This window comes from Myxine glutinosa, chromosome 12 (assembly GCF_964187855.1).
Source record: "Myxine glutinosa chromosome 12, kmMyxGlut1.1, whole genome shotgun sequence".
In the NCBI taxonomy this organism is placed as follows: Eukaryota; Metazoa; Chordata; class Myxini; order Myxiniformes; family Myxinidae; genus Myxine; species Myxine glutinosa.
Genome location: NC_136272.1, coordinates 99,222,204 through 99,250,139, shown reverse-complemented (window position 1 = coordinate 99,250,139; position 27,936 = coordinate 99,222,204). Strand labels below are relative to the sequence as shown.

Here is a 27,936-nt window from a genome sequence, read left to right as displayed (position 1 = left end):
AGCATGGATACGTATTTAGGCAATAATTCTTCTTCTTTCGTATGGTCAAAATGAGTAAATCATGGTCACTGGTGGTCCAGTGGATAGGATTTGGTGCTCTCACTGCTTCGGCCTTGGTTTGATTCCATGCCAGGGAAGTCATTTGGGGTGGCACTATAACTGACCTCCATTTCAGAATCATTGAAATCTCCCGCAATGAAGCTACCTCCGAGGACCTTTCACTGACTCACCGCAGGCAGGTTTGTGGTCTTTCTGTCTTCTACCGACTCCTCTCCAGCCTTGCTCCCCCAGCTCTGTCTGTGCTCTGTCCCCCAAATACTCCTACAGGTCGCACAAGATCTGACAGCAACCCTCTTATGGTTAAACTGCCAAAATCAAGACTCTCTGCTCACCTTCACTCTTTCAATTCCTCTTTACTCCCACCTCTGGAACAAACTCCCCCACTCTCTTCAATCCCACTCCTCCCTCCAGGTCTTTAAAACAGCTGTTCACCACCATCTCTTATCTTCTTCCCCCATCCAAACCGTTGATCTTTTCTACCCCCGCTAATTTCACCCCAGATCCACTTTTTTGAAATACCAACTCCTTTCCTGGAAGTCCTGGCAGTGTCCTTGTGCTTTTTACCTCTCCCACCCCCCTCCCCCCAACTTCCCACACCGCCTCCCCCCAAGCCCTCTCCCACCCCCCTCCCCCCACCTTCCCACACCTCCTCCCCCCAAGCCCCCTCCCTCCCACAGATCTCCCGATGCCCCTGCTCTCAAATGTTGTACTTGTGTGCTTCCCTCTCCCTCCCCATCTTGTCTCCCGCTCCCTTTATTTTGTCTTATGTGTCCGTTTGTTTTTTGTGATTAATGTTAGCTCTTACACGAGCCTCGATCTTGTATACAAAAAAACCCCCCTGGAAACGCCCACCAGATGGCTAACAAGTTGTTCCAATAGTTATTGATTGAAGAATGAAAAATTACTCGTTATTATACACTGCACACGTGGCAGGAAGGATTCCAACCTAAGGAGCATGCGTGATTGGCAAACCAATGTTAGACCGATACCTAAGGTGAAGAGGACAACTAATCGGATGGCCCAACGGTTCTTACATACAGAGATATGTCACCCTCAACTTTGTGAATTTTTATCCGGCATATTAAACCGACGTTCAGATTTTTATCCTGATAAAGTTTCAATGTTTGCTGACGGAGGAATGGCTGGGATGTCAAAAGGGACACGGTTCAAGAAATCCTCCGTCTATTTGCTCACTGAGAGCTGTGACGATGACAAAAAAAATACACACCATCCCAGATTGCTATCGACCTCTGAAAAACCTAAGGAGACTCTTCCACTCCCCCTGGGTCAATACCTTTTGGCTTGAAGAATAGAAAACAACATGATTATTATCGATTTGCTTGAACGTGGGTGGAACTGGGACTAAACAAGCCGTTTGTCAATCAGCATCCCTCCAGAGAAAGGTTCGCATCTCCTGGACGACCCAAAATGCCCAAAGGGGAAATAATTTTCCACATTTGGCCCGGTGCACCTGCGACACATCGTGACCGCAGACAGCCCCTGCATTGCGCACAAAGACTGGTGAGGGAATCTGAGCTCGTGTCTACGAAGGAGCGTTTGTCCAACCCGTAGGCAGACATGTTTGTTGCAGTAGAAGGATCGGGCCTAGGACGGTCGGCGGGTGAGGCAACGCAAGTCCAAATAATCAGGTTCACTATGTTAACAAATATAATTTCGTTCAAAATTTTGGGAGATTAGCAAACCTGTACATTTTTGGAATCAGAGCATGGAGAATCCGAAAATCAATGTTGGCATTTGCACAGACACAGATTTTGGATTTTCAAAATGGCCGCCATAAAAAACATTTTCCGCGATCTCGGCTTCCAGTCAACCTAGAAACTTAATGAAATATGCTAATCCTATGTTTTCTGGGTCAAGGAATCCAATAAAGGCCTCAAAATAGTGCTCAGGATTATAGAAGAGCAACAAACAAAGGTAATTGAAAACCGTTGTCTTTATATTTGTGATATAACTGTATTACATAATACATGATATTGCAAGCCCTTTGAAGTTATAGGTATGGGTTTATAAAGCAAGAAAGCAGCCTTGTTAGTATCAGATTGAACTATAAGTCCTATACACAGGATCTACGAGGTCTATACCGTTCAGGAATATGCTTTTACACATCTTCATCACTGTCCTGAGGGTCATTTTCGCAAAGGTGTCTACGCAAATGCCAACATTAATTTTTGGATTCCTCATGCTCTGAATATTCCAAAAATGTATAGTTTTGCTAATCTCCAAAAATTTTGAACGAAAAAAACATAGTGAACCTGACTAAAAACAGGACAACCATTTTAAAGTTTCAGTCGAACGGTACAACACGCCAAAATTAGCCATCGCAATACCAAGGTCTCAGCAAAGAGCGGGGAAGCTGCAAAGGCAGCGGACTCGCAGGCGAGTGCAATGAGCGGGTGGATGGTATTTGGTGCAGAGTATATGGTGCACACAAGGAAACCCGAGCCACGGCAGTCTTGGCAATGAAGCAAACCTTTCTCTTTCTCCTTGATGTAGGCCGATACGAGATCGTGAAGGAAGATGATAAGCTCTGCATCCATGGTAACGCAGATGTGGTCTCGGAATTCAGTTACGACGCTGCACTCGACTTTGGGCTTCTTGGTGGGATCTGCTGCACATGGAACAATGTAAACAATGCTATTACAAAATAATTCCGCAGCCACGAAAACGACGACAGCCGTTTGTCTGTGCAAAATTAAAAGGTCATTTCATGGATAAGCATTATACTTTAATTTGAAAAGGGGTTGGGGACGAGGAGGAGGGAGGGCGAGGGGGAGTGAAAAACACATTAAGGAACATATTTTCTGGACACTTGTGCAAATTGGCCTTTTGTCGGGTATTAAGCGTGTAGAAACTGCCTCTCGTATTATAATTAAAATGCACTGCACAGTGGGTCAAGATGTCAAGTTAAAATGCGAAATTGTTAAAATCCTCAAATTACATTGCGAGCTTTTTTAATTCCCCTAATATTTCTCGTCACCTGAGTGATTATGGAAATGCCAAAAGACTTGCATTTGCAAAGGAAAATGTTTGCAAATGAACTCAACGCTCTGTTTGTTTATTTATTAGCAGAGGGAGACGGGTTTTTGAAAGTGTTGTGTTGTGTTGGGCTTCTGCGCATGCGCAAGATTGGTCGTCACGTCTCTTCAAAGCTGTCCCCGCGCGCACGCTTTCGAAGTTAAGTAATTTTTCACAATTGTGTTTTTGTCGAATCTGTATCTTTCTTTCGGTGTATGTACCTATTGGGGTGACTTTAATAGGTTTCTCGGTGTTGGTTTTTCATACCTGTGTACAGAATCGTCGGTTTTTTCGTATCGTGTATTCTGAGGCCTAGTGTAGTGCTAGTAGGCTACCGTGTCAGCCCTTGGCTTGAGGCTTTTTTTTTGTCTCAGCGGTTCTTCGATCGTGCTGCAAATTACTTTCGGTCTCTGTTTTTCACGTTCTTTTCATCCCATTCTTCCTTGTTTTAAAATCTCAAAAAAAAAAAAAAAAATTTTTTTTTTTCCCTTCCCTGTTCTTATCCGTTTGTTCGTTCTTATTGTTCGTTCGTTCTTCGACCACGTTGTTCGTGATCACATGATCACGTTGTTAAAAAATGTTTCATCTGTCCCCTGAAGAACTTTATTTTGTCATATTCTATAACACCTTTTTCTTCTTCTTCTATAAAAGGATGCTTTCGACTTGCTCACCAAATCAATTCATTCCAAAAAAAAATTCCATCTCTTACAGTGCATCTTTCATTCATTCCCTAAACTCTCCAGAACTCCACCCATCCTTCAGCATCCTCAAATGTATTTTTGACTCGAATGTCTCAAGAAACTCATTTTGCAATAAATGTTCGTTTCCCATTAATCGTACACTTTTCAAAATCCAATCTCACCCCTTCCCTCCAAATCTTCCCCATCACCCATCTCTTTCAAATCTTCCCCCTTGCCCCTCCCCCCCCAAATCTTCCCCATCACCCATCTCTTTCAAATCTTCCCCCTTGCCCCTCCCCCCCCCAAATCTTCCCCATCACCCATCTCTTTCAAATCTTCCCCCTTGCCCCTCCCCCCCCAAATCTTCCCATCACCCATCCCTTTCAAATCTCCCCCCCTGCCCCTTCCCTCCAAAACTCCCCCCACTCCCCTCCCCTCCAAGACTCTCCCTCACTCCTCCCCTCCTAGACTCCCCTCTCACCCCTCCTCCTCAAAGCGTCCTCCCTGCTTCTTCCCCCTTCCAACTTTCACCTTCTTCTCCCTCAACCTTCAGCCTCACTCTTCCCCCTCCTCAAATAACACCTCACTGCGCCTCACCCAATCACCATCAAACCTTTTGTCTGCCCCATTCTTCCCTTTCTCCAAGCTATTCTGTAATCTCTGACACACCTTCAACAGCTCTCCCTACCCCTTCCACCTCTTCCACATCTTACCCTACCGCTCCCCCCCCCCCCCCCCCCCGTTCTGTATCCGATGCTCCCCCTTCCTCTTCCTTAACAGTATGGACCTCAAACATCCAGGGCCTTCGCTCAAACTTAACTGATCTCTCCATACAGGTTGCTTCTGACAAACCAGACGTGATATGCTCAACAGAAACTTTCCTCCTTTATGATGTCTCTGATTCCTTGGTATCTTTCCCAGGTTACTCCCTCCTCCGGTATGATAGACCTGAGCCTCGTCCTGGAGGTGGGGTTGCTATCTTTATAAAAAAAACTCTCTTCCTCACTCGCCCTGCACTGCCCTCTCTCCACCTCACCCCCAGGAATACCTTTGGGCTACGGCTTCCCCTTCGCTCCCACCTTTTGTTCATATGTGTGTTGTACCGTCCACCAAACAGTGATGACTCCATCTACATCTCGCTGTCTGATAATATGGACCAACTTCTATCTACCCATCCCAACTCTCTCTTCCTCATATGTGGTGATTTCAACTGTCACCATGCCAGTTGGCTGGGGGTGGGTACCTCTCTCACCAGCCATGGCTCTTCAGCAAAGGACTTCTGTGACTCACTGGGACTGACACAATCTGTCAATTTCCCAACCCGGATCTCAGTCAATGGAGCATCTTCTCTTCTGGACTTGGTTATGACTAACTTCCCTGAAAATGTCTGCTGCTCTTCTTCTGCTCCAATCGGCTCTTCTGATCATGTGCTTGTTAAAGTGGACATCTCTCTGACCATTCTCAGAGAGCCTCCTCAGTGTCGACGAGTCTGGCATTTCACTCAGGCCAACTGGCACGGTCTTCAAGCAGCCATCAATCATCTGGACTGGTCTCCCATCTCTACTGCCTCTGACATCAACTCATCCTGGGAATTCTTCCAAAGTAAATTGCTCTCTCTCATGCACAGATTTATCCCATCTCGTCTTCAGTTGTCATACCCTTCCTCCCGTCCATGGTACACGGAATCTTGTGGTGAGGCTATTGCCCTGAAACAACTTGCTTTCGTCTCCTGGAAAGCAAATCCAACGGAAGGAAATCTCATTTCCTTTCACAAAGCCCGAAACAAGTGTGTGTCCACCCTCAGGAGAGCCAGGAAACAATATCTCTCCGTTCTCAGGACCGAACTCTCTTATCTGTCTCCCTCTTCCAAATCCTGGTGGCATCTGGTCAAATCTGTTTCTGGTGTTTGTTCCCCCTCCATCCCCTCCCTCACCTCAAATGGCCACACGGCTGACTCCGCACGTGAAAAAGCTGAATGCCTCAACTCTATGTTTGCCTCTAAATCTTGTGTCCCAAACCCATCCCTCTCTGTACCCACCATACCCAGTCGTACCCAGCTGCTCCTGGACTCTGTGTCCTTTCCTCCTGACAAGGTGGAAAAGTTTCTGTCAACCCTCAACTCTGATTCTGCAACTGGACCTGACGGCATCAGCCCACGGGTCCTAAAATCATGTTCTTCCACTCTTTCACTCCCTCTCTCTGTTCTCTTCACCCTCTCTTTTGCTCAAGGTCATCTTCCATCTGCTTGGAAATCTGCCAACATCACCGCTTTGCACAAAAAAGGTGCAAAAACAGATCCCAGCAACTACAGACCAATCAGCCTTCTCCCAATTATCAGCAAAGTCATGGAATCCATCATTGCTTCAGATATGAAATCTTTCCTCTTCTCCAATGGCTTGATCTCTGATCATCAATTTGGTTTCAGACCTGGACACTCCACTCTGGACATGCTGCTTCTGCTTTCTCAACAATGGATGGAGGTCCTCAATGCCAAACAGGAAATTAGAGCAGTCTCCCTTGACATATCACGTGCCTTCGATACGGTCTGGCACCCCGCTCTGCTCACCAAACTCTCCTCTTTTGGTATCCATGGAAATCTCCACGCATGGCTGGCGGACTTCCTCTCAAGTCGTAGTCAACGTGTGGCCCTGAATGGGTTTCTCTCATCTCCTCTTCCTGTTCAGGCTGGAGTTCCCCAAGGCAGTGATCTGGGCCCTGTGCTTTTTCTGGTCTTCATCAATGATCTCTCTGACTCTCTTGAAAATCCTCTCTATCTCTTTGCTGACGACTCTACTCTCTGTCGCTCCATTCTTCATCCCTCAGATAGGCAGTCTGCAGCCTCCTCACTCTCTGCAGACCTTGACAAAATCACAGACTGGGCAAACAAGTGGAACATGTCCTTTCAATCCTGACAAATCTCACACTCTTACGATGTCTCTCCGAAAAGACCGACTGGACAACCCTCCCATCCACTTTCTGAATAATCCTCTCCAAGAAGTTCTGTCACTCAAGCTTTTGGGTCTCACTATCTGCCATGATCTTTCCTGGGAAAACCACATTTCAAATCTGGCCTCCAAAGCCAGTCGCCGACTGGGCATCCTCCGTCGTGCGAAGTCCTTCCTTGGCACACCTGAGCTCCTCACCACATACAAGGCTTTCATCCGCAGCTTAATGGAATACTGCTCTCCCCTCTGGGCTGGTGCTCCTGCCTCACACCTAGCTCGCCTTCACGCTGTTGAAACCAAAGCATTCAGAATCATTGGAATCTCCCGCGATAAAGCTAACTCCAAGGGCCTCTCACTCACTCACCGCAGGCAGGTTGGTGGTCTTTCCGTCTTCTACCGACTCCTCTCTGGCCTTGCCCCCCCAGCTCTCTCTGGGCTCTGTCCCCCAAATATTCCTACAGGTCGCACAAGATCTGCCTGCAACCCTCTTATGGTTAAACTGCCAAAATCAAGACTCTCTGCTCACCTTCACTCCTTCATTCCTCTTTTCTCCCGCCTCTGGAACAAACTCCCTCACTCTCTTCAATCCCACTCCACCCTCCAAGTCTTTAAAACTGCTGTTCACCACCATCTCTTATCTTCCCCCATCCAAAACCTTGATCTTTTCTACCCCCGCTAATTTCACCCCAATTCCACTTTTTTGAAATACCAACTTCTGTCCAGGAAGTCCTTGGTGTCCTTGTGTTTTATACTTCTCGCTCCCGCCCCCCCCCCCCTTCCCACGCCTCCTCCCCCCGGGCCTTCTCCCTTCCACACATCTCCCTGCTCTCGGATGTTGTGTTTGTGTACTTCCCCTTCTCTCCCCATCTTGTCTTCCGCTCCCTCTTTTTATATATTTTGTTTGTCTGGTTGATTTGTTTGTGAAGTAAATGTTAGCGCTTTCACGAGCCTCGATTCAGTATACAAAAAAAAAAAAAAAAAAAAAAAAGTGTGTGTGTGTGTGTGTGTGTGTCGCGTCCGCTTGTATTAGAGGTTAGACATCAAATATCCTTCAGTCGCGAAGAGTCGAGTCTTCACGAAGAGTCGATGAGCTATCGCTGGTACCCTGAACAAATTACAAATTCCTGCCCTAACCTTCAGGGGCCACGGCAGCAGAGTCACTGTGGCGCTCTGTGAGAACTGATGTTAGTCCACAGCCACTTGCTACGTATACGATTCACGAACGACAACAGGGCGACATATCAACGTATGCACCGTCCATTGTAAACACATCAACATGGACAACTCATCAGACATCACTGGACGTTGGTAGCCTGTGGACAAGGACACCACGTGATGTCTCACACGGTGCCTTTGGTGAAGGATAGGCGAGTTATCACCAACTACCTGGACAAATTACAACTTCCTGCCACCTTCGGGGCCTGGCCAGCCAGGTCGTGAAAGTCTTGGGTGAAAATGATATCCCCGGTTGACCTCAAAAACCGGTTGGGATTAATTGGAGCTGTTACAGCAGTACAATTTTATAGGAGGCATGAAGCAGTCACACTCGTCAATGCGAGAGAGGTAAAACACAATTGTGGAAGTAAAAGTTATTTTAAAAGTCATGCATGAAAATGCCATTTTGTCCGCCTGGACTATTTAATTGACGAGTCAAATTAGTATCCGATTGAAAAGAAATTCCTTGGCTTCCAACACCATATTTAATGCCTTTCGCAAAGGCAAAGACATTGAAAAACTTTGCACTTGAATTAACTCAAAATGGGACTCGTGTGGATTTATAACCCCTGAGATTTTGATAAGTTCAAAAATAGAAAAAAGAAAGAAAAATTACTTTCACACCGAAAGGCAGAAAAATTGAAAGCAAAGCTAAAGCAATAAAATGTTTGAGCACAATACAATAAAGGAACAACACCTTTGCACAGAAACATGGTCATTAAAGGACCAATAAAAATCCATTTGGCCCACCAGGCCTACGTGCCGATCACATCTCAACAGTATCATCCACTGTGGGTATTGATCTTTAAATACAGCAAACCTCAATAAGGGGGTTTAAAAAAAAAGAGGACTTTTTCAAAAGGACAAAAGAGGACTTTTTCAAAAAGAGGACAAAAAGAGGACTTTTTCAAAAAGAGGACAGCAATGCTGCACAATTTGATAAGTTGATTTGAAACAGTTTGTTTGTTTTCCCCTCAGACTCACTTGGCTCAGGTAGCCTCAAGCTTTCACAAACAAGGTAACAAGTGCATTTGGTCAGCAAGGCGATCATTGGCGCAGTTGGTGCGATTTATGTTGTCTCTTCAGTGCGAAGGACGAACAAATGGCAGAATCTTACTATAATTCACCAAATGTCCGTCCGTCTGTCTGTCTGTCTGTCTGTCTGTCCGTTCGAAGGTACCGTAAAAACTGCTGAACTGATCGCAACTATATTTTGGGTGGGTAATCCTGGGATCTCTTGAAGTAAAATAGGCTATTTCGTTTTCCCAATTTCAGCTTTGGTCTCCAGCAGTCTCAGGTTTGGACTCCTGCATAACATTCGCGTTTGCATAACGTTCATTGTGACGATGTTTTCATTGTTACGATGTTGTTTTCCCGGGTGCCGCACAAACGGCTGCACCAATCGCTGCACAGCTACACCGATCAAACCCGGTGACCTCGGACAAAGACCTTTCATAAGGACACGGGTTGAATCCCTGCTTGAGAGAATTCCAAACCCCTCCCCGCCATCACGGCCGTCACGGCCGTCTCTCAAACTTACAATCCCACGAGATATGCGGAAAGGACGACCCAAAACCAATATAAACATCATTAAACAACATTCGTATATAAACATCATTAAAAGTAAATAATGACCTCGGCCAAAGTTCAAAAGACATTTAATCTCTACACGAGAGAATTCCACATAGCTATTTGGGCGGTGAATACGCTAACAGATCGCTGTCTCCATCGATCTTGCCAAGGCCGTAACAGCTATCGGCTCAAAATCCTTTTAACTGTTGATTTGGTAGTTTTTACAATGAAGGAAACATTAACAATGTTGTTAAAAGTTTATTTTGTGATTAATTGGAGTTATGTTGTTTGGAATGAAAAAAAGAGATATCGAGTTCAAGTGAATGATGACATGCCGTGATGGTTTCTACTTTCTAAACGTGAACTTCGCGGATCGCCATATGCAGATTCGCCACGGTCCCACTATCGATGTTTCTATACATGAACGTACCCGTTTGTTTGCGAACGGGTACGTTTTTCATGGAAGTCCTTCACGAACTTGCTGTCCATGTCTGACGTGTGACTGAAGGTGCTACAGGAATGTGGAATTTATTCACAAAGTGAATTTTTTTTTTTTAAATACATGGTCTAGTCTCGTGGAAGATCGATGACACAAAACAAATAAGGACATAACCTAATGAAGGGAACAGCAGGAGAAGGGGGAAACACCAACAGCAAGGTGGAGGGAGTTAATAGATGGAGACAGACAAACAAGGGATGCAGGTAACAATTAAGGGTGGTGAAGAACACGAAGGGTGGACAACATGGATACAAAAGCTAAAAAAATTGGGAGAAGTGGGGTGTGGTTTAACAAGTGTAGAAAAGATCATGATTTTGGATGGGGGATGATTTGAGATGGTGGCGAGTAGCTGTCTTGAAGACCTGGAGGGAGGAATTAGATTGAAGAGAGTATGGAAAATGGTTGCACAGTTGGGGGAAAAAAGAGGAATAAATGAGTGGAGGTGAGCAGTGGTTCTGGATTTACGCAGTTCCAGTTGGAAGGGATTGCGCTGGACCACGTGCGTCTTGCAATTACCTGGGGGAGGGGGGGGGGGGGGAAGCAAGGAGAGGGCAGAGGATGCAAGTCTTGACAAGAGGTCACCAGGTTTTAGCCAGGGAAGACAAGTTTGAAAGCTCATTCTTGAGAATGGACAGATGTTGTTTTCTGGCTCGAGAGAAACTAGACACACTCGTTTTGGGGGGGGGGGGGGGGGGGAGGTTTGTATACAAAGTCGAGGCTCATGTAAGAGCTAACATTGATCACAAAAAAGACAAACTGACACATAAAACATAAAACATATGATAAAGGGAGCGGGAGAACAAGACGGAGAGCAAGGATGTCGGGAGATCTGTGGGAGGGAGGGGGCTTGGGGGGGAGGAGGCAGAGGAAGGGGGGGGGGGGGGTGGGAGTGGTAAAAAAACAACAACACATGGACACTGCTAGGACTTCCAGGAAAGAAGTCGGTATTTCAAAGAAATGGATCTGGGATGAATTAACAGGAGTAGAAAAGATCAATGTTTTGGATGGGGAAAGATAAGAGATAGTGGTGAACAGCTGTTTTAAAGACCTGGAGGGAGGAGAGGGACTGAAGAGAGTGAGGGAGTTTGTTCCAGAGGTGGGAAAAAAGAGGAATGAAAGAGTGAAGGTGAGCAGAGAGCCTAGATTTTGGCAGTTTAACCATAAGAGGGTTGCTGGCAGATCTTGAGCGACCTGTAGGAATATTTGGGGGACAGAGCACAGAGAGAGCTGGGGGAGCCAGGCCAGAGAGGAGTCGGTAGAAGACAGAAAGACCACCAACCTGCGTGCGGTGAGTGAGTGAAAGGCCCTCGGAGGTAGCTTCATCGCGGGAGATTCCAATGATTCTGAAAGCTTTGGTTTCAACAACATGAAGCCGAGCTAGGTGTGAGGCAGGAGCACCAGCCCAAAGGGGAGAGCAAGTTTGAAATGATCTATGGAAGCTCTATGTTGTGAGCTCTATGGAATGATCTGAGGTTGTGTTCAGTTGGATTTGCCTTCCAGGAGGAGAATACAAGTCGTTTTAAAACGACTGCCTCACCACAGGATTCAGAGTACCAAGAGCAGGAGGATGGGTAAGGTAATTGAAGATGAGATGGGATCAATCTGTGCATAAGAGAGCAGGTTCCTGTGGAAGAATTCCCAAGTTGAATTCATATCAGTGGCGGTGGATATATATATACGTATATGTAACAAGTAAACAAAGGTATGTTGTCCTGATGAGCCCATAATAAGGGCCAAATCTAGATAGACATCTCTGCCTTTGTTTATTTGTGACCGCAGAGCTTTAATCTCAGTCTGCAAGGGCTCGACTGCCACACGGATGCCTCCTAGTTTGGAGGTGATGTGTTGGTATAACTTATGCGCATGACGTCAGCGTGCTTCTTTGGCTCAATTCAATATTCCTGACTGCAAACCTCCTAACTGGTGATGAGCAGGACAGAGACAATGTGCTCGCATAGCAGGGTTGTGAGGGTTAGTAAACACACATTTTCTGAACACGGTTAACAGCTTCACTTTGTAAACCTAATCCTACATCCATCACCCACATGCTTAGTTATCCCTCATTCCAAGTTTTTTTTTTTTTTTTTGTATTACCCGAATGGTCCATGCTTGTCCTCAATGCCAACAATAATCCCATCAATCGAGCATGGTCACCTCTTCCTGTATCCATACCGCTTCCACCTTCCTATATTTCATAGCTTACCTGAACATACTGGCTGCATCATAACCCACCTTGGACCATTTGGGATTGTAAATACGGTGCAAGATTCAAGTGGCACACAAAGTCAAGTAAAAGATGGAAAAGGTAATTGTATACTTTGTGGAATTAAACTGTGTACAGGGAGGGATGCACGGTATGGAGCATTGTAACATGCTCAACAGGGAACAGCCACGGGGCACACGCATGATGGGGCAAAGCATGAACTCAAAGGTAGAGGGAGGACTGATATGGACAAAAAGTTTGAATCTCAAACTGTCAACCACACGTCAGACTTGTTAAACAAAAAATCATCACACAGCTGGATCCGAGCCAGAAACAAAACCGGGAGCTCTTTTGTGCTTGGAGCTTAGTTTGAAGGTGTGTTTGATGCAGCCTTCTTTAAAGATGGAATGAAATGAAAAGCCATTTACCAATATGTATTTGCCCGACATCAAGTGATCAATGCAGGGAATCCCACGCTCTAGTCTTCACATTGCACTCAAGTGATCGTGTAATCCCACCGGATGCATGTCATTGACAACAGAGCATGCAACATTTCCGTTATCCAAGAGCACAGCGATAAATCCTAAACACGTTGTGCAAGAAGATGTAACCTCATCCAACTCACTCGGAAGCTCTACGGGATGGACTGCGCTTTTTGATTATCTGGGTGAGCAGGAAGCAGAGAAGGAGAGGAACAGCTGTGCTTCGAGTCCGACGCCAGAGCTCTCCTTCGGCAAACAGAACCGATGCCGGAAGCAAAACTCCATGCTCACTCGAAACAAATATAAGCAATGTCGCAGAGTGCACGCAAACACTTTGAACCTCTCCAAGTCTGATCGTATAACAGCAGTGCGCACAGCGCTTCCCTCAGCTCCCGCGGTGATAGAAGCCAACTCCATCTGACATCAATCAGCATCGATCAATGCAGTTTGGTCGACGCGGTACCGGAACTGCTACGTCGAGTCGACAGTTGGAGTGAAGTTGAGGCGTGCAAGTGGAGACGAGTGTCAAAGCGGGCTCGGTTACCAGCGTGACAAACTGACCTTCCTGGAAGCATTTTAACTGCACCATCCACACTTGATTGGGTCTTGAAGCTTACATTTCTTCAGTTCTATGGTTTTATCAAACAATAATAAAAAGCTGGTACCTCAATCAAACTCCTCCATCCTCACTTTTACCCAATTTTCCCCATAGGATTGATACCGGAATCGAGAACTTGCAGTCCAAGTATAGCCAAGTGCATCACATTGAGGTTGCCAAAATTGAATAAACTAACGTCATAGACTTCAGCCTCAGCCTCAACCTAAAGCTATATATTAATTTATTCTTTAATTTTGAATACATCATTGAGGCTCAGCTAAAACATGGATGTGGCAGAACAAAAGGAACAGTATAAAGAATACCAACAGCAAGGTTAACGGAAAAAAGAGAGGGAGACTTGGAGAAATAATGGATGTGGGGAAGAATGAAGGAAAGAAGAGGACAGTCAGTGAACAAGATGGATCCAGTGAGTCACAAACTCTCAGGAAGGAAAAACTCGAAAATTGGAAAAAGTTGGGCTTGGGGAGCATTAACTGGGGTAAATATATCATGGTTTTGGATGGGGGAAATGGTGGTGAGCAGCTGTATTTGAGACCTGGAGGGAAAAATGGGATTGAGAATGTGGAAGTTGGTTCCACAGACGAGAAAAAAAGAGGAACGAATGAGTGGAGATGAGAAATGATCCTGGGAGTTATATCAGAAGGAGGTTGCCGTCAGACTGAATGCGCCATGCTGAAACGTGCCAGGGACAGAGCACAGAGGGAGCAGAGGGTGCAAGATCAGAAAAGAGGTGCTTGAACAGGGAGAAACCACCGATTTATCTGTGATGTGAAAATCAAAGAGGCCCATAGTCTCAGATTCATCACTGGAGATTCCAATTATTTTTAAGGACTTGGATTCCATAGCATCAAGTTGAGTAAGGTGCGAGTTAGGGGCGCCAGCCTAGAGGGGAGAGCAGTACTCCATCAAGCTGCCGATTAAAGCCTGCAGGTGGATTGGAGGTCAGGTCTGCCACGGAAGTACTTTGCACGACAGAGGATGCCCATTGCCCAGTCGCTGACTTATTATTATTGCATATGCAGCCTGTGGTTGTTGGTTGCATCATTGCGAGGAATGGGATATGCTGCTGATCAGTGTTCCATTTCCAGTTGGCTGATACTCGTTTTGCTGACCTCGTAAATATAACAGGCTGAGTAAACCCACCAAGTGTTTTTTTTAACGGCACAATTGGGGGGTAGAACTCAAGATCCTAAGATCTTAAGCCAGTCAGCTTAACCATAAAGCCACCACCAGACTTAGTTGGTGACTGAGTTTGGAGCACAACTTAGAAGCCCACGAAAGATCATGGCTGGCCGTGAGGCCCAAATGTTAGCATAAGGTTAGTGATTGAACTTCTTCAAGAAGATTGTTAAGAAGGTACATCGGAGTGTTTGCCAGCCAGTCCTTCCGGAAAGACAGTGAGAGATTTGTCAGGATTGAAATACAAATTCCAAGTGCTTTACCAGTTTGTGATTCTATCAAGGTATACAGAGAGGGAAGAGGCTGCAGCCTGCCTGCCTGAAGCATGAGGGAAATAAGGGCAGAGTGAAAACAGAAAGGGGATTTTCCAGCGAGTCAAAGAGATCATTTATGAAGATCGGGAATCGGACTGGGCCCACAAAATTAAGGATTTTAGAAATCTGGCCTATGTTGATCTTTTGGCCCATGTTGACCTCAACAATAGTTGGGGATTGAATTCAGTGACCAGATATGCAAATCCTCTTCAAATTTCAAGGCAATCTGAGGAAATTGAGGATTTTAGAAATCTGGCCTATGTTGACCTTTTGGCTGATGTTGACCTCAAAATAGTTGGGGGATAAATTCAGTGATCAGATTTGCAAATCCGCTTCAAATTTCAAGTTAATTAGATGAAAATTGAGGATTTTAGAAACTTGGCCTATGTTGACCTTTTGGCCCATGTTGACCTCAAAAATAGATGGTGGATGAATTCAGTGACCAGATATGCAAATCCGCTTCAAATTTCAAGTCAATCGGATGAAAATTGAGGATTTTAGAAACTTGGCCTATGTTGACCTTTTGGCCCATGTTGACCTCAAAAATAGATGGTGGATGAATTCAGTGACCAGATATGCAAATCCGCTTCAAATTTCAAGTCAATCGGATGAAAATTGAGGATTTTAGAAACTTGGCCTAAACTCAAGATCAACCTTTTGACCTTTTGGCCCATGTTGACCTCAAAAATAGATGGTGGATGAATTCAGTGACCAGATATGCAAATCCGCTTCAAATTTCAAGTCAATCGGATGAAAATTGAGAATTTTAGAAATATGACAAAGCCGGTGACCTTTGGCCTTTGTTGACCTATTGACCTTTCGACCCCAACAACAATAGGCTTCTTGCTTATGACCAACTCTACCATTTAGTGAAGTTTGGTGAAGATCGGTTGAAAATTGTGACCTGTAGGCGACTGTCATACAGACAGACAGGCAGAATGAAAAATCACTCAGAGCGAAACTTGGCAAAACAGAATAAACTAGAATGGCACTCAGTGGAGCATCCTTTTGACCTCAAAAATAATTAGTGATTGAATTCAGTGACGTGAAATGCAAATCGTCTTCAAAGTTTAAGTTAATCTGATGAAAAATGACAATTTTAGAAACTTGGCCTATGTTGACCGTTTGGCCTATGTATACCTCAACAATAGTTGGTGGTTGGTTTCAGTAAGCTGATATGCAAATCCTATTCAGATTTCAAGTCAATCGGATGAAAATTGAGGATATTAGAAATTTGAAAAAAGTCATTGACCTTTGGCCTATGTAGACCTTTGGACCTTTTGACTTCAAAAATATGTAGGATTTTGTCGGACCACAAACTCTACCATTTGGTGAAGTAGGCAAGTATAAGTGAGCCTGCAGTGAGTGTAAGTGAGTGACCTGTAGGCAAGTATAAGTGAGCGGACAGACAAGCAAATAAACACATACACGGAGATCGGAGACAAACAAACAAGCGAATATATATTTTTTTTGCCAAGGAATAACGCAGAAGCCCAACCAATACACTTGAAAAATCTTCGATTTTCGCAAGTAACATTTGGCGGAGGTAAAAAATTTGGAGAGGTGGGGTGTGGTTTAACAGGTGTAGAAAAGATCATGACTTTGAGATGGTGGTGATGGGGGAGGTTTGAGATGGTGGTGAACAGTTGTCTTGAAGACCTAAAGGGAAGAATGAGATTGAAGAGAGTATCTCTCAATCATAATGCACACCACAGGTGGAAAAAAGAGGAATGAGTGGAGGTGAGCAGTGGTTCTGGATTTACGAAGTCCCACTAGGAAGGGGTTGCTGTTGGACCACGTGCATCTTGCAGATACCTGACGGTGACAAAGCACGGAGAGGGCAGAGGGTGCAAGTCTTGACAAAATGCCACCAGGTTTCAGCTGAGGGAGACAAATTTGAAAGCTCATTCCTGAGATTGGACAGATGTTGTTTTCGGCCTCGAGAGAGAGAGAGTAGACACACTCGTTGCGAGCTCTATGGAATGATCTGAGGTTTCTTCAGTTGGATTTACCTTCCAGGAGGAGAATACAAGATGTTTTAAAGCAACTGCCTCACCACAGGATTCAGAGTACCAAGAGTGGGAGGATGGTTAAGATAATTATTGAAGACAAGATGCAATGAATCTGTTTTTTGTTTGTTTTGGTTTTTTTGTATACAAGATCGAGGCTCGTGAAAGAGCGAACATTAATCACACAGAAAGACAAACCGACACATAAAACAAATAACATCGGGAGCGGTAGACAAGATGGGGAGAGAGGGGGAAGGACACAAACACAACATTTGAGAGCAGGGACCGAGAGACATGGAGACATCGAGAAATCTGTGGGAGGGAGAGGGCTTTGGGGGGGGGAGGCATGGGAAGGGGGGGGGGGAGGGTTGGGGGAGGTATAAAACATATCGACACTGCCAGCACTTCCAGGAAAGAAGTTGGAATTTCAAACAAGGTGGATCTGGGTTGAATTAGTGGGGGTAGAAAAGATCAAGGTTTTGGATTTTTTTTTTTTATTATTATTATTTTTTTGTATACAAGATCGAGGCTCGTGAGAGAGCGAACATTAATCACACAGAAAGACAAACCGACACATAAAACATATAACATAGGGAGCGGTAGACAAGATGGGGAGAGAGGGGGAAGGACACAAACACAACATTTGAGAGCAGGGACCGAGAGACATGGAGACATCGAGAGATCTGAGAGAGGGCGAGGGCTTTGGGGGGGGGGGGGGCGTGGGAAGGGGGCGGTGGGAGAGGTATAAAACATATGGACAATGCCAGGACTTCCAGGAAAGAAGTTGTAATTTCAAACAAGGTGGATCTGGGGTGAATTAGCGGGGGTAGAAAAGATCAAGGTTTTGGATGGGGGAAGATAAGAGATGGTGGTGAACAGCTGTTTTAAAGACCTGGAGGGAGGAGTGGGATTGAAGGGAGTGAGGGAGTTTGTTCCAGAAGCGGGAGAAAAGAGGAATGAAAGAGTGAAGGTGAGCAGAGAGCCGAGATTTCGGCAGTTTAACCATCAGAGGGTTGCTGGCAGATCTTGTGCGACCTGTAGGAATATTTGGGGGACAGAGCACAGAGAGAGCTGGGGGTGCAAGGCCGGAGAGGAGTCGGTAGAATACAGAAAGACCACCTACCTGCCTGCGGTGAGTGAGTGAAAGGCCCTCAGAGATAGCTTCATCGCGGGAGATTCCAATAATTCTGAAAGCTTTGGTTTCAACAGCGTGAAGCCGAGCTAGGTGTGAGGCAGGAGCACCGGCCCATAGGGGAGAACAGTATTCCATTGAGCTGCGGATGAAAGCCTTGTATGTGGTGAGGAGCTCAGGTGTGCCGAGGAAGGACTTTGCACGACGGAGGATGCCCAGTCGGCGACTGGCTTTGGAGGCCAGCTTGGAAATGTGGTTTTCCCAAGAAAGATCATGGCAGATAGTGAGACCCAAAATCTTGAGCGACAGAACTTCTTGGAGAGGATTGTTGAGAAAGTAGATGGGAGGGTTGTCCAGTCGATCTTTTCGGAGAGACATAGTAAGAGTGTGAGATTTGTCAGGATTGAAAGACATGTTCCACTTGTTTGACCAGTATGTGATTTTGTCCAGGTCTTCAGAGAGTGAGGAGGCAGTAGACTGCCGATCTGAGGGAAGAGGAATGGAGCGGCAGAGAGTGGAGTCATCAGCAAAGAGATAGAGAGGATTTTCGAGAGAGTCAGAGAGATCATTGATGAAGACCAGAAAAAGCACGGGGCCCAGAACACTGCCTTGGGGAACTCCAGCCTGAACAGGAAGAGGAGATGAGAGAAACCCATTCAGGGCCACACGTTGACGACGACTAGAGAGGAAGTCCGCCAGCCATGCGTGGAGATTTCCATGGATACCAAAGGAGGAGAGTTTGGTGAGCAGAGCGGGGTGCCAGACCGTGTCGAAGGCACGTGATATGTCGAGGGAGACAGCTCTAATTTCCTGTTTGGCATTGAGGACCTCCATCCATTGTTGAGACAGCAGAAGCAGCATGTCCAGAGTAGAGTGACCTGGTCTGAAACCAAATTGATGATCAGAGATCAAGCCATTGGAGAAGAGGAAAGATTTCATATCCGAAGCAATGATGGATTCCATGACTTTGCTGATAATTGGGAGAAGGCTGATTGGTCTGTAGTTGCTAGGATCTGTTTTTGCACCTTTTTTGTGCAAAGCGGTGATGTTGGCTGATTTCCAAGCAGATGGCAGTTGACCTTGAGCAAAAGAGAGGGTGAAGAGAACAGAGAGAGGGTGAGATAGAGCAGCAGAGCAGGATTTTAGGACCCGTGGGCTGATGCCGTCGGGTCCAGTTGCAGAATCAGAGTCGAGGGTTGACAGAAACTTTTCCACCTTGTTAGGAGGAAAGGACACGGAGTCCAGGAGCAGCAGGGTACGACTGGGTATGGTGGGTACAGAGAGGGATGGGTTTGGGACACAAGATTTAGAGGCAAACACAGAGTTGAGGCATTCAGCTTTTTCACGTGCGGAGTCAGCTGTGTAGCCGTTTGAGGTAAGGGAGGGGATGGAGGGGGAACAAACACCAGAAACGGATTTGACCAGACGCCACCAGGATTTGGAAGAGGGAGACAGATAAGAGAGTTCGGTCTTGAGAACGGAGAGATATTGTTTCCTGGCTCTCCTGAGGGTGGACACACACTTGTTTCGGGCTTTGTGAAAGGAAATGAGATTTCCTTCCGTTGGATTTGCTTTCCAGGAGACGAAGGCAAGTTGTTTCTGGGCAACAGCCTCACCACAAGATTCCATGTACCATGGACGGGAGGAAGGGTATGACAACTGAAGACGAGATGGGATAAATCTGTGCATGAGAGAGAGCAATTTACTTTGGAAGAATTCCCAGGATGAGTTGATGTCAGAGGTGGTAGAGATGGGAGACCAGTCCAGATGATTGATGGCTGCTTGAAGACCGTGCCAGTTGGCCTGAGTGAAATGCCAGACTCGTCGACGCTGAGCAGGCTCCCTGAGGATGGTCAGAGAGATGTCCACTTTAACAAGGACATGATCAGATGATCCGATCGGAGCAGAGGAAGAGCAGCAGACATTTTCAGGGAAGTTAGTCATAACCAAGTCCAGAAGAGAAGATGTTCCGTTGACTGAGATCCGGGTCGGGAAATTGACAGATTGTGTCAGTCCCAGTGAGTCGCAGAAGTCCTTTGCTGAGGAGCCATGGCTGGTGAGAGAGGTACCCACACCCAGCCAACTGGCATGATGACAGTTGAAATCACCACATATGAGGAAGAGAGAGTTGGGATGAGTAGATAGAAGTTGGTCCATATCATCAGACAGCGAGATGTAGATGGAGTCATCACTGTTTGGTGGACGGTACAACACACATATGAACAAGAGGTGGGAGCGAAGGGGAAGCCGTAGCCAGAGGTATTCCTGGGGGTGAGGTGGAGAGAGTGCAGTGCAGGGCGAGTGAGGAAGAGAGTTTTTGATAAAGATAGCAACCCCGCCTCCAGGACGAGGCTCAGGTCTATCATACCGGAGGAGGGAGTAGCCCGGGAGAGATACTATGGAATCAGAGACATCATAAAGGAGGAAAGTTTCTGTTAAGCAGATCACGTCTGGTTTGACAGAAGCAACCTGTATGGAGAGATCAGTTAAGTTTGAACGAAGGCCCCAGATGTTTGAGGTCCATACCGTTAATGAAGAGGAAGGGGGAGCATCAGATACAGAACAGGGGGGAGGAGGGGTAGGGTAAGATGTGGAAGAGGTGGAAGAGGTAGGGAGAGCTGTTGAAGGTGTGTCAGAGATTTCAGAATAGCTCGGAGAAAGGGAAGGATGGGGCGGACAAAAGGTTTGATGGTGATTGGGTGAGCCACAATGAGGTGTTATTTGAGGAGGGGGAAGAGCGAGGCAGAAGGTTGGGGGAGATGGAGGTGAGAGTTTGAAGGGGGAAGAAGCGGGGAGGACGCTTTGAGGAGGGGGAGTGAGAGGGGGGAAATTGAGAAGCAATGAGGGTGGGGAGATTTGAAGGGGAGGGGTGAGGGGGGAGTTTGGGAGGGAAGGGACAAGGGGAGGGATTTGAAAGGGATGGGATATGGGGGAGATTTGGAGGGGAGGGGTGAGGCAGGAGTCTAGGAGGGGAGGGGCGAGGGGGCGTCTTGGCGGGGAGGGGTGAGGGGGTAGTTTAGGAGGGAGGGGGCAAGGGGGCAGATTTGAAAGGGATGGGTGATGGGGAAGATTTGGAGGGGAGGGGTGATGGGGAAGATTTGGAGGGGAGGGGTTATGGGGAAGATTTGGAGGGGAGGGGTGAGATTGGATTTTTGAAAGTGTACGATTTATGGGAAACGAACATTTATTGCAAAATGAGTTTCTTGTGACCTTCGAGTTAAAAATACGTTTAAGGACGCTGGATGGAGGATGGAGTGCAGGAGAGTTTAGGGAATGTAGAAAAAAGGCACTATAGGAGATGGATATTTTTTTTGGGATGAATTGATTTGGTGAGAAAGTCGAAAGCAGCCTTTTAAAGAAGAAGAAGAAAAAGGTGTTATAAAATATGACGGAATACATAACTTGAGGGGAAAGTGTAAACATTGAAGGTTAATGAGTGAAAACTATCTGGGGAAATGGGGGAGAAACACGTGGTCGAAGAACGAACGAACGAATAAGAATGAATAAACGAATGAGAACAGAGAAGGAAATATTTTTTTTTTTTTGTTGTTTTTTTTTTGAGTTGAGATTTACACAAGGAAGTAGGCTATGGGTGAAAAGCCTGGGAATACAGAGAACGAAAGTTATTGGATCACAAACGACGGACCGCTGAGAAAAACAAAGCCTCAAGGTTGTACAGTACAGTGCACACTGTACAAGGCCTCAAGACACGACACGAATTAACACGATTTTCAATACAGGTATGAAAGATTTTCACCGAAAAATCTTCGTCAGGACACAATATACGTACAAAACCATAAATAAATACAGTTTTAACGAAAATACAAATGGGAACAATCACTTAACTTCGATTTCAAATCGTTCGCGACGCGGCAAAAGCCTTGCTCGCGACACGGCAAACAGACGATCAAGATAAGAGATGGATGGGGGAAGATAAGAGATGGTGGTGAACAGCTGTTTTAAAGACCTGGAGGGAGGAGTGGGATTGAAGGGAGTGTGGGAGTTTGTTCCAGAGGCGGGATAAAAGAGGAATGAAAGAGTGAAGGTGAGCAGAGAGCCGAGATTTCGGCAGTTTAACCATCAGAGGGTTGCTGGCAGATCTTGTGCGACCTGTAGGAATATTTGGGGGACAGAGCACAGAGAGAGCTGGGGGAGCAAGGCCGGAAAGGAGTCGGTAGAAGACAGAAAGACCAACTACCTGCCTGCGGTGAGTGAGTGAAAGGCCCTCAGAGATAGCTTCATCGTGGGAGATTCCAATGATTCTGAAAGCTTTGGTTTCAACAGCGTGAAACCGAGCTAGGTGTGAGGCAGGAGCACCAGCCCATAGGGGAGAACAGTATTCCATTGAGCTGCGGATGAAAGCCTTGTATGTGGTGAGGAGCTCAGGTGTGCCAAGGAAGGACTTTGCACGGCTGAGGATGCCCAGTCGGCAACTGGCTTTGGAGGCCAGCTTGGGAAATGCGGTTTTCCCAAGAAAGATCATGGCAGCTGGTGAGACCCAAAAGCTTGAGCGACAGAACTTCTTGGAGAGGATTGTTGAGAAAGTAGATGGGAGGGTTGTCCAGTCGATCTTTTCGGAGAGACATAGTAAGAGTGCGAGATTTGTCAGGATTGAAAGACATGTTCCACTTGTTTGACCAGTCTGTGATTTTGTCCAGGTCTTCAGAGAGAGAGAGGAGGCTGCAGACTGCCGATCTGAGGGAAGAGGAATGGAGCGGCAGAGAGTGGAGTCATCAGCAAAGAGAAAGAGAGGATTTTCCAGAGAGTCGGAGAGATCATTGATAAAGACCAGAAAAAGCACAGGGCCCAGCACACTGCCTTGGGGAACTCCAGCCTGAACAGGAAGGGGAGAAGAGAGAAATCCATTCAGGGCCACACGTTGACTACGACCAGAGAGGAAGTCCGCAAGCCATGCATGGAGATTTCCATGGATGCCATAGGAGGAGAGTTTGGTGAGCAGAGCTGGGTGCCAGACCGTATCGAAGGCACGTGATATGTCAAGGGAGACAGCTCTGATTTCCTGTTTGGCATTGACGACCTCCATCCATTGTTGAGACAGCAGAAGCAGCATGTCCAGAGTAGAGTGACCTGGTCTGAAACCAAATTGATGATCAGAGATCAAGCCATTGGAGAAGAGGAAAGATTTCATATCCGAAGCAATGATGGATTCCATGACTTTGCTGATAATTGGGAGCAGGCTGATTGGTCTGTAGTTGCAAGGATCTGTTTTTGCACCTTTTTTGTGTAAAGCAGTAATGTTTGCTGATTTCCAGGATGCTGGCAGATGACCTTGAGCAAAAGATAGGGTGAAAAGAGCAGAGAGAGGGTGAGATAGAGCGGCAGAGCAGGATTTTAGGACCCGTGGGCTCATGCCGTCTGGTCCAGTTGCAGAATCAGAGTCGAGGTTAGACAAAAACTCCTCCACCTTGTCAGGAGAGAAGGACACAGAGTCCAGGAGCAGTTGGGTTCGACTGGGAAAGGTGGGAACAGAGAGAGATGGGTTTGGGACAAAAGATTTTGAGGCATACACAGAGTTGAGGCATTCAGCTTTGTCACGTGCGATGTCAACTGTGTGGCCATTTGAGGTAAGGGAGGGGATGGAGGGGAAACAAACACCAGAAACGGATTTGACCAGACGCCACCAGGATTTGGAGGAAGGAGACAGGTTTGAGAGTTCATTCTTGAGTGAGGAGAGATAGTGCTTCCTGGCACACCTGAGGGTAGACACACACTTGTTCCGAGCTTGGTGGAAGGAACTGAGATTGCCTTCAGTTGGATTAGCCTTCCAAGAGGCAAAGGCAAGTTGTTTCAGGGCAACTGCCTCACCACAAGATTCAGTGTACCATGGACGGGAGGAAGGGTAAGACAACTGAAGACGAGATGGGATAAATCTGTGCATGAGAGAGAGCAGTTTGCTTTGGAAGAATTCCCAGGAAGAAATGAGGTCAGATGCAGTGGAGATGGGAGACCAATCCAGATGATTGATGGCTGCTTGAAGACCGTCCCAGTCGGCCTGAGTGAAATGCCAGACTCGTCGACGCTGAGGAGGCTCTCTGAGAATGGCCAGAGAGATGTCCACTTTGACAAGTGTTACGTGGTCCCCTCGGTGAATACCTGGTCTCGGTGACCCCCGGACCGTGAGAGGAACTCCGCCAGCAAGCTGTATTATATATGCGCTTTCGCCACGCAATCCATAAGAATTTCACCCAGGAGACAACTGATGTTCAAGGATATATTTCCAAAGGTAATGATACCATACAATTTCAATGACACAACCACGGAGATTTTCCCCGAGCAATCAACAATACCCAACCATCACCAATTCCCAATTCACAATCAATTCCCTATGATTAAGATGGCCATCTTATACATGTGTGTCCCGGTGAGTACTCACGACACCCTTTGGGTCTCGGTCCCGCACAATGTCTCTGGGCCCCTCCTGACCAAGATGATGGTCGCCGTCGCCGCACTCGGGCGGTTGAACGAACCCCGGGTGGACGTGTTTCCACCGGGCAGGTATCGTACCAGGCACCGTGGCTGCAGCCCCTCGTGGCCACGCGAAGCGGATACGGTAGAGCAAGCCAAACCCCACGCCGCTTGCAAGGCGCGTTAGGCCCCAACGTGCGTCTGTTTGGACGGTGCCGCGAACAATGCCAGACGCGGGGTCGATGCACGGCCCCACGTCAACTTGACGTCTCCACCGGGCAGGTACACGTCCCGGTAATTCCTCTCGCCAGACAGGCTTCGGAACGCCGCTTTTCCACGCAGCGCAAGGTCGATCCCACCTTTTGTCGGAGCGGGGCGAGGAAGAAGAATACTCGTCCTTTTTTCCTCGTGTCTTTTCCCCTTCCGTTTCCGGTCACTTCCGTTTCCGGCCACTTGTTCAGAAGGGCTCCTGACCCTCCAATCACAACAACACTACAACAACTTAATATACTACACACGGATAAGCAAAGACCTGAATGGTAATTCACATACATTCACATAAATATGTAACACAAGCACATGATCAGAAGAACCGATTGGAGCAGAAGAAGAGCAGCAGACATTAGCAGGGAAGTTTGTCATAACCAAGTCTAGAAGAGAAGATACTCCATTGGCTGAGATCTGGGTCGGGAAATTGACAGATTGTGTCAATCCCAGTGAGTCACAGAAGTCCTTTGCTGAGGTGCCATGACTGGTGAGAGAGGAACCCACACCCAACCAGGTGGCATGATAACAGTTGAAGTCACCACATATGAGGAAGAGAGAGTTGGGATGAGTGGATAGAAGTTGGTCCATGTTGTCAGACAGTGAAATGTAAATGGAGTCATCACTGTTTGGGGGACGGTACAGAACACATATGAACAAAAGGTGGGAGCAGAGAGGAAGCCGTAGCCAGAGGTACTCCTGGGGGTGAGGAGGAGAGAGGGCAGTGCATGGAGAGTGAGGAAGAGAGTTTTTGATAAAGATAGCCACCCCACCACCAGGACGAGGCTCAGGTCTATCATACCGGAGGAGGGAGTAACCAGGAAGAGATATTAAGGAATCAGAGACATCTTGAAGGAGGAAAGTCTCTGTTAAGCAGATCAAGTCTGGATTGTCAGAAGCAACCTGTATGGAGAGATCAGTGAGGTTTGAGCGAAGGCCCAGGATGTTTGAGGTCCATCCCGTTAATGAAGAGAGAGAGGGAGCATCGGGTACAGGACAGGGGAGGGGAGGAGTAGGGTAAGATGAAGGATGAGAGGGGAGGTAGGGAGAGCAGTTGATAGTGTGTCAGAGATTGCAGAAGAGTTCCAAGAAAGGGAAGGATGAGGAGGATGAAAGGTTTGATGGTGAAGGGATGAGGCACAGTGAGGGGTTGTTTGTGGGGGGGCAGAGGAAAGTAGAAGGTTGGGGGGGTGGAGGTATGAGATAGAAGGGAGACGAAGTGGGGAGGAGGCAGCTTTGAGGAGGAGGGGGGAGGAGGGAGAATTGGAGAGGAATGGTATGGGGGGAGATTTGAATGGGAGGGGTTGGGGGGGAGTTTTGAAGGGGAGGAGTGAGGAGGGAGTTTAGGATGGGAGGGGCAAGGGGGGAGTTTAGGAAGGGAGGGGCAAGGGGGGAGTAGGGGGGAGTTTAGGAAGGGAGGGGCAAGGGGGGAGTTTAGGAGTGGAGGGGCAAGGGGGGAGTTTAGGAGTGTCGGGGCATGTGCATGTTAATGCAATGAATTCACAGTGTTAAAATGAATGCAATGAATCTGTGTTGATCAATGAGGGAGTAGGTTTCGGTGGAAGAATTCACAGGCTGAATTAATACCAGTGGCGGTCGATATAGGGAGACCAGTCTTGATGTGTAATATATATATATATATATATAGTCATGTGAAAAAGTAAGTACACCCCATGTAAAGTTTTGACTTTTTCAACATATTTCAACATACAGCTATTTGATCTTCATTTCAACAATACCATCTGCCTGTCCTGCCTTGCAGTGGTGACTCTTAGCCTCCCTGATCGAGGTCTGTCATCTGCAGAGTTGTGGAGGGTGTCTCTGTCCACCAGGGCCGATATCGTCTGGTGTGAACAGCCAAGGCGACGTGCCACCTCACGGTAGCTCAGTCCGCCTTGCAGCATGCCCAGGGCACGCTGCCGTTGATCCCTTGACAATCGTGGCATGTTGATTGAAATGCCCATTTTGCACTGGCCTTTTTAAAGCCAATATCAAGACATCACGTGCAGCTCATTAAAATCATCCCGTACCCCTTGGCTAATCACTGACAGTCAAAACGGCTGTTCAACAGCTGTGCTATGAAGTGACCATTGAAGGTTCAAGTGACCATCTGTGACCGTTTTGTCTGACAGTGAGGACACTATTGTCCACAAATAAGTTAACACATTTACTACACGCAGTGTTATTGTTGATATTTAAAGGTTTCAAAGGTGGTAAGTTTCGTTTGCGTTTCAGTATATATACAGATACACATACATATATGAATGAATGAATTCATTCATGAATTTCATTCATTCATTCACCTGAACATACTGGCTGCATCATAACCCACCTTGGACCATTTGGGATTGTAAATATGGTGCAAGATTCAAGTGGCACACAAAATCAAGTAAAGATGGAAAAAGGTAATTATATACTTTGTGGAATTTAACTGTGTACAGGGATGCACGGTATGGAGCATTGTAACCATGTAACATGCTCAACAGGGAACAGCCACAGGGCACACGCGTGATCGGGATCCGGATCTTCACAACATCTAATAATTTCGTCCTTGTCACATATCCAACCTCTGCACCAAATTTTGCCCGAATCCATCCACAACTTTTTGAGATATCCTGTTCACAAACAGACAATCAAACAGACAAATAGACAGGACTGAAAACATAACCTCCATCGACCTTTGGTGGCAGAGGTAACAAGAGGTGGGAACTGGGAGTCACAGACAAAGATTCTCCTGGGGGTTTGGAGGCATAAGAGCAGTGTGAGAGTGTGAGCAAGGAGTGTGAGAAATTGAGCTATTCATGTAAAGTGCAACTCTGCCGCCAGGACGGAGTTCAGGCCTGTCAAATCGGAGGAGACAAGAGCTAAGGAGACACTATAGAGCAAAACACGTGATTTGAACCCACAATCTCTATGATGTGAGATCAATCATCATGCGGGGAGACGTGTCATATTTTCATGCTTGTGTGTGCTGAATAGCAAGGCTTACCGTGGCTACAAAGCTTTTCAGATTCCTGTAGCTGAGCCGATTTAAAAAGTAGTTGTGTACGAGGAAGAGCGAAGATGGTCTCGGTCTCGTGGCTGTAGCTGGTGGTATTACGCAGCCCGCTCAGCATACCTGAACTGCGGTGCACAGTCCCTCCTTCAGCACCGTTGCTTTCAACATTATGCAGCAGGTCAAGTTCTGGGGAGGTTGGTGAGCAAGGCGCTAATTGTGATCCTATTTTGTTTAATGATCATCATCAGAGTCGTGGAGTTCGTTCGTATATAAATTACATGCAGGACAGGGACATTAGCCGAC

General features: G+C 46.6%; 1 protein-coding gene across 1 annotated transcript in view; it reads right to left on the bottom strand.

The window, feature by feature from the left end:
• The window catches only part of BLTP1 (bridge-like lipid transfer protein family member 1), a 282,755-nt gene that overhangs the window by 4,324 nt on the left and 250,495 nt on the right, over positions 1-27,936 (bottom strand). Inside the window, exons 72-74 of the mRNA XM_078766129.1 lie at positions 27,625-27,819; positions 10,473-10,523; positions 2,552-2,689 (exon numbers count right to left, since the gene is read on the bottom strand). Coding sequence (XP_078622255.1) covers positions 2,552-2,689; positions 10,473-10,523; positions 27,625-27,819 — 384 coding nt within the window. The remainder of the gene's footprint in view (positions 1-2,551; positions 2,690-10,472; positions 10,524-27,624; positions 27,820-27,936) is intronic.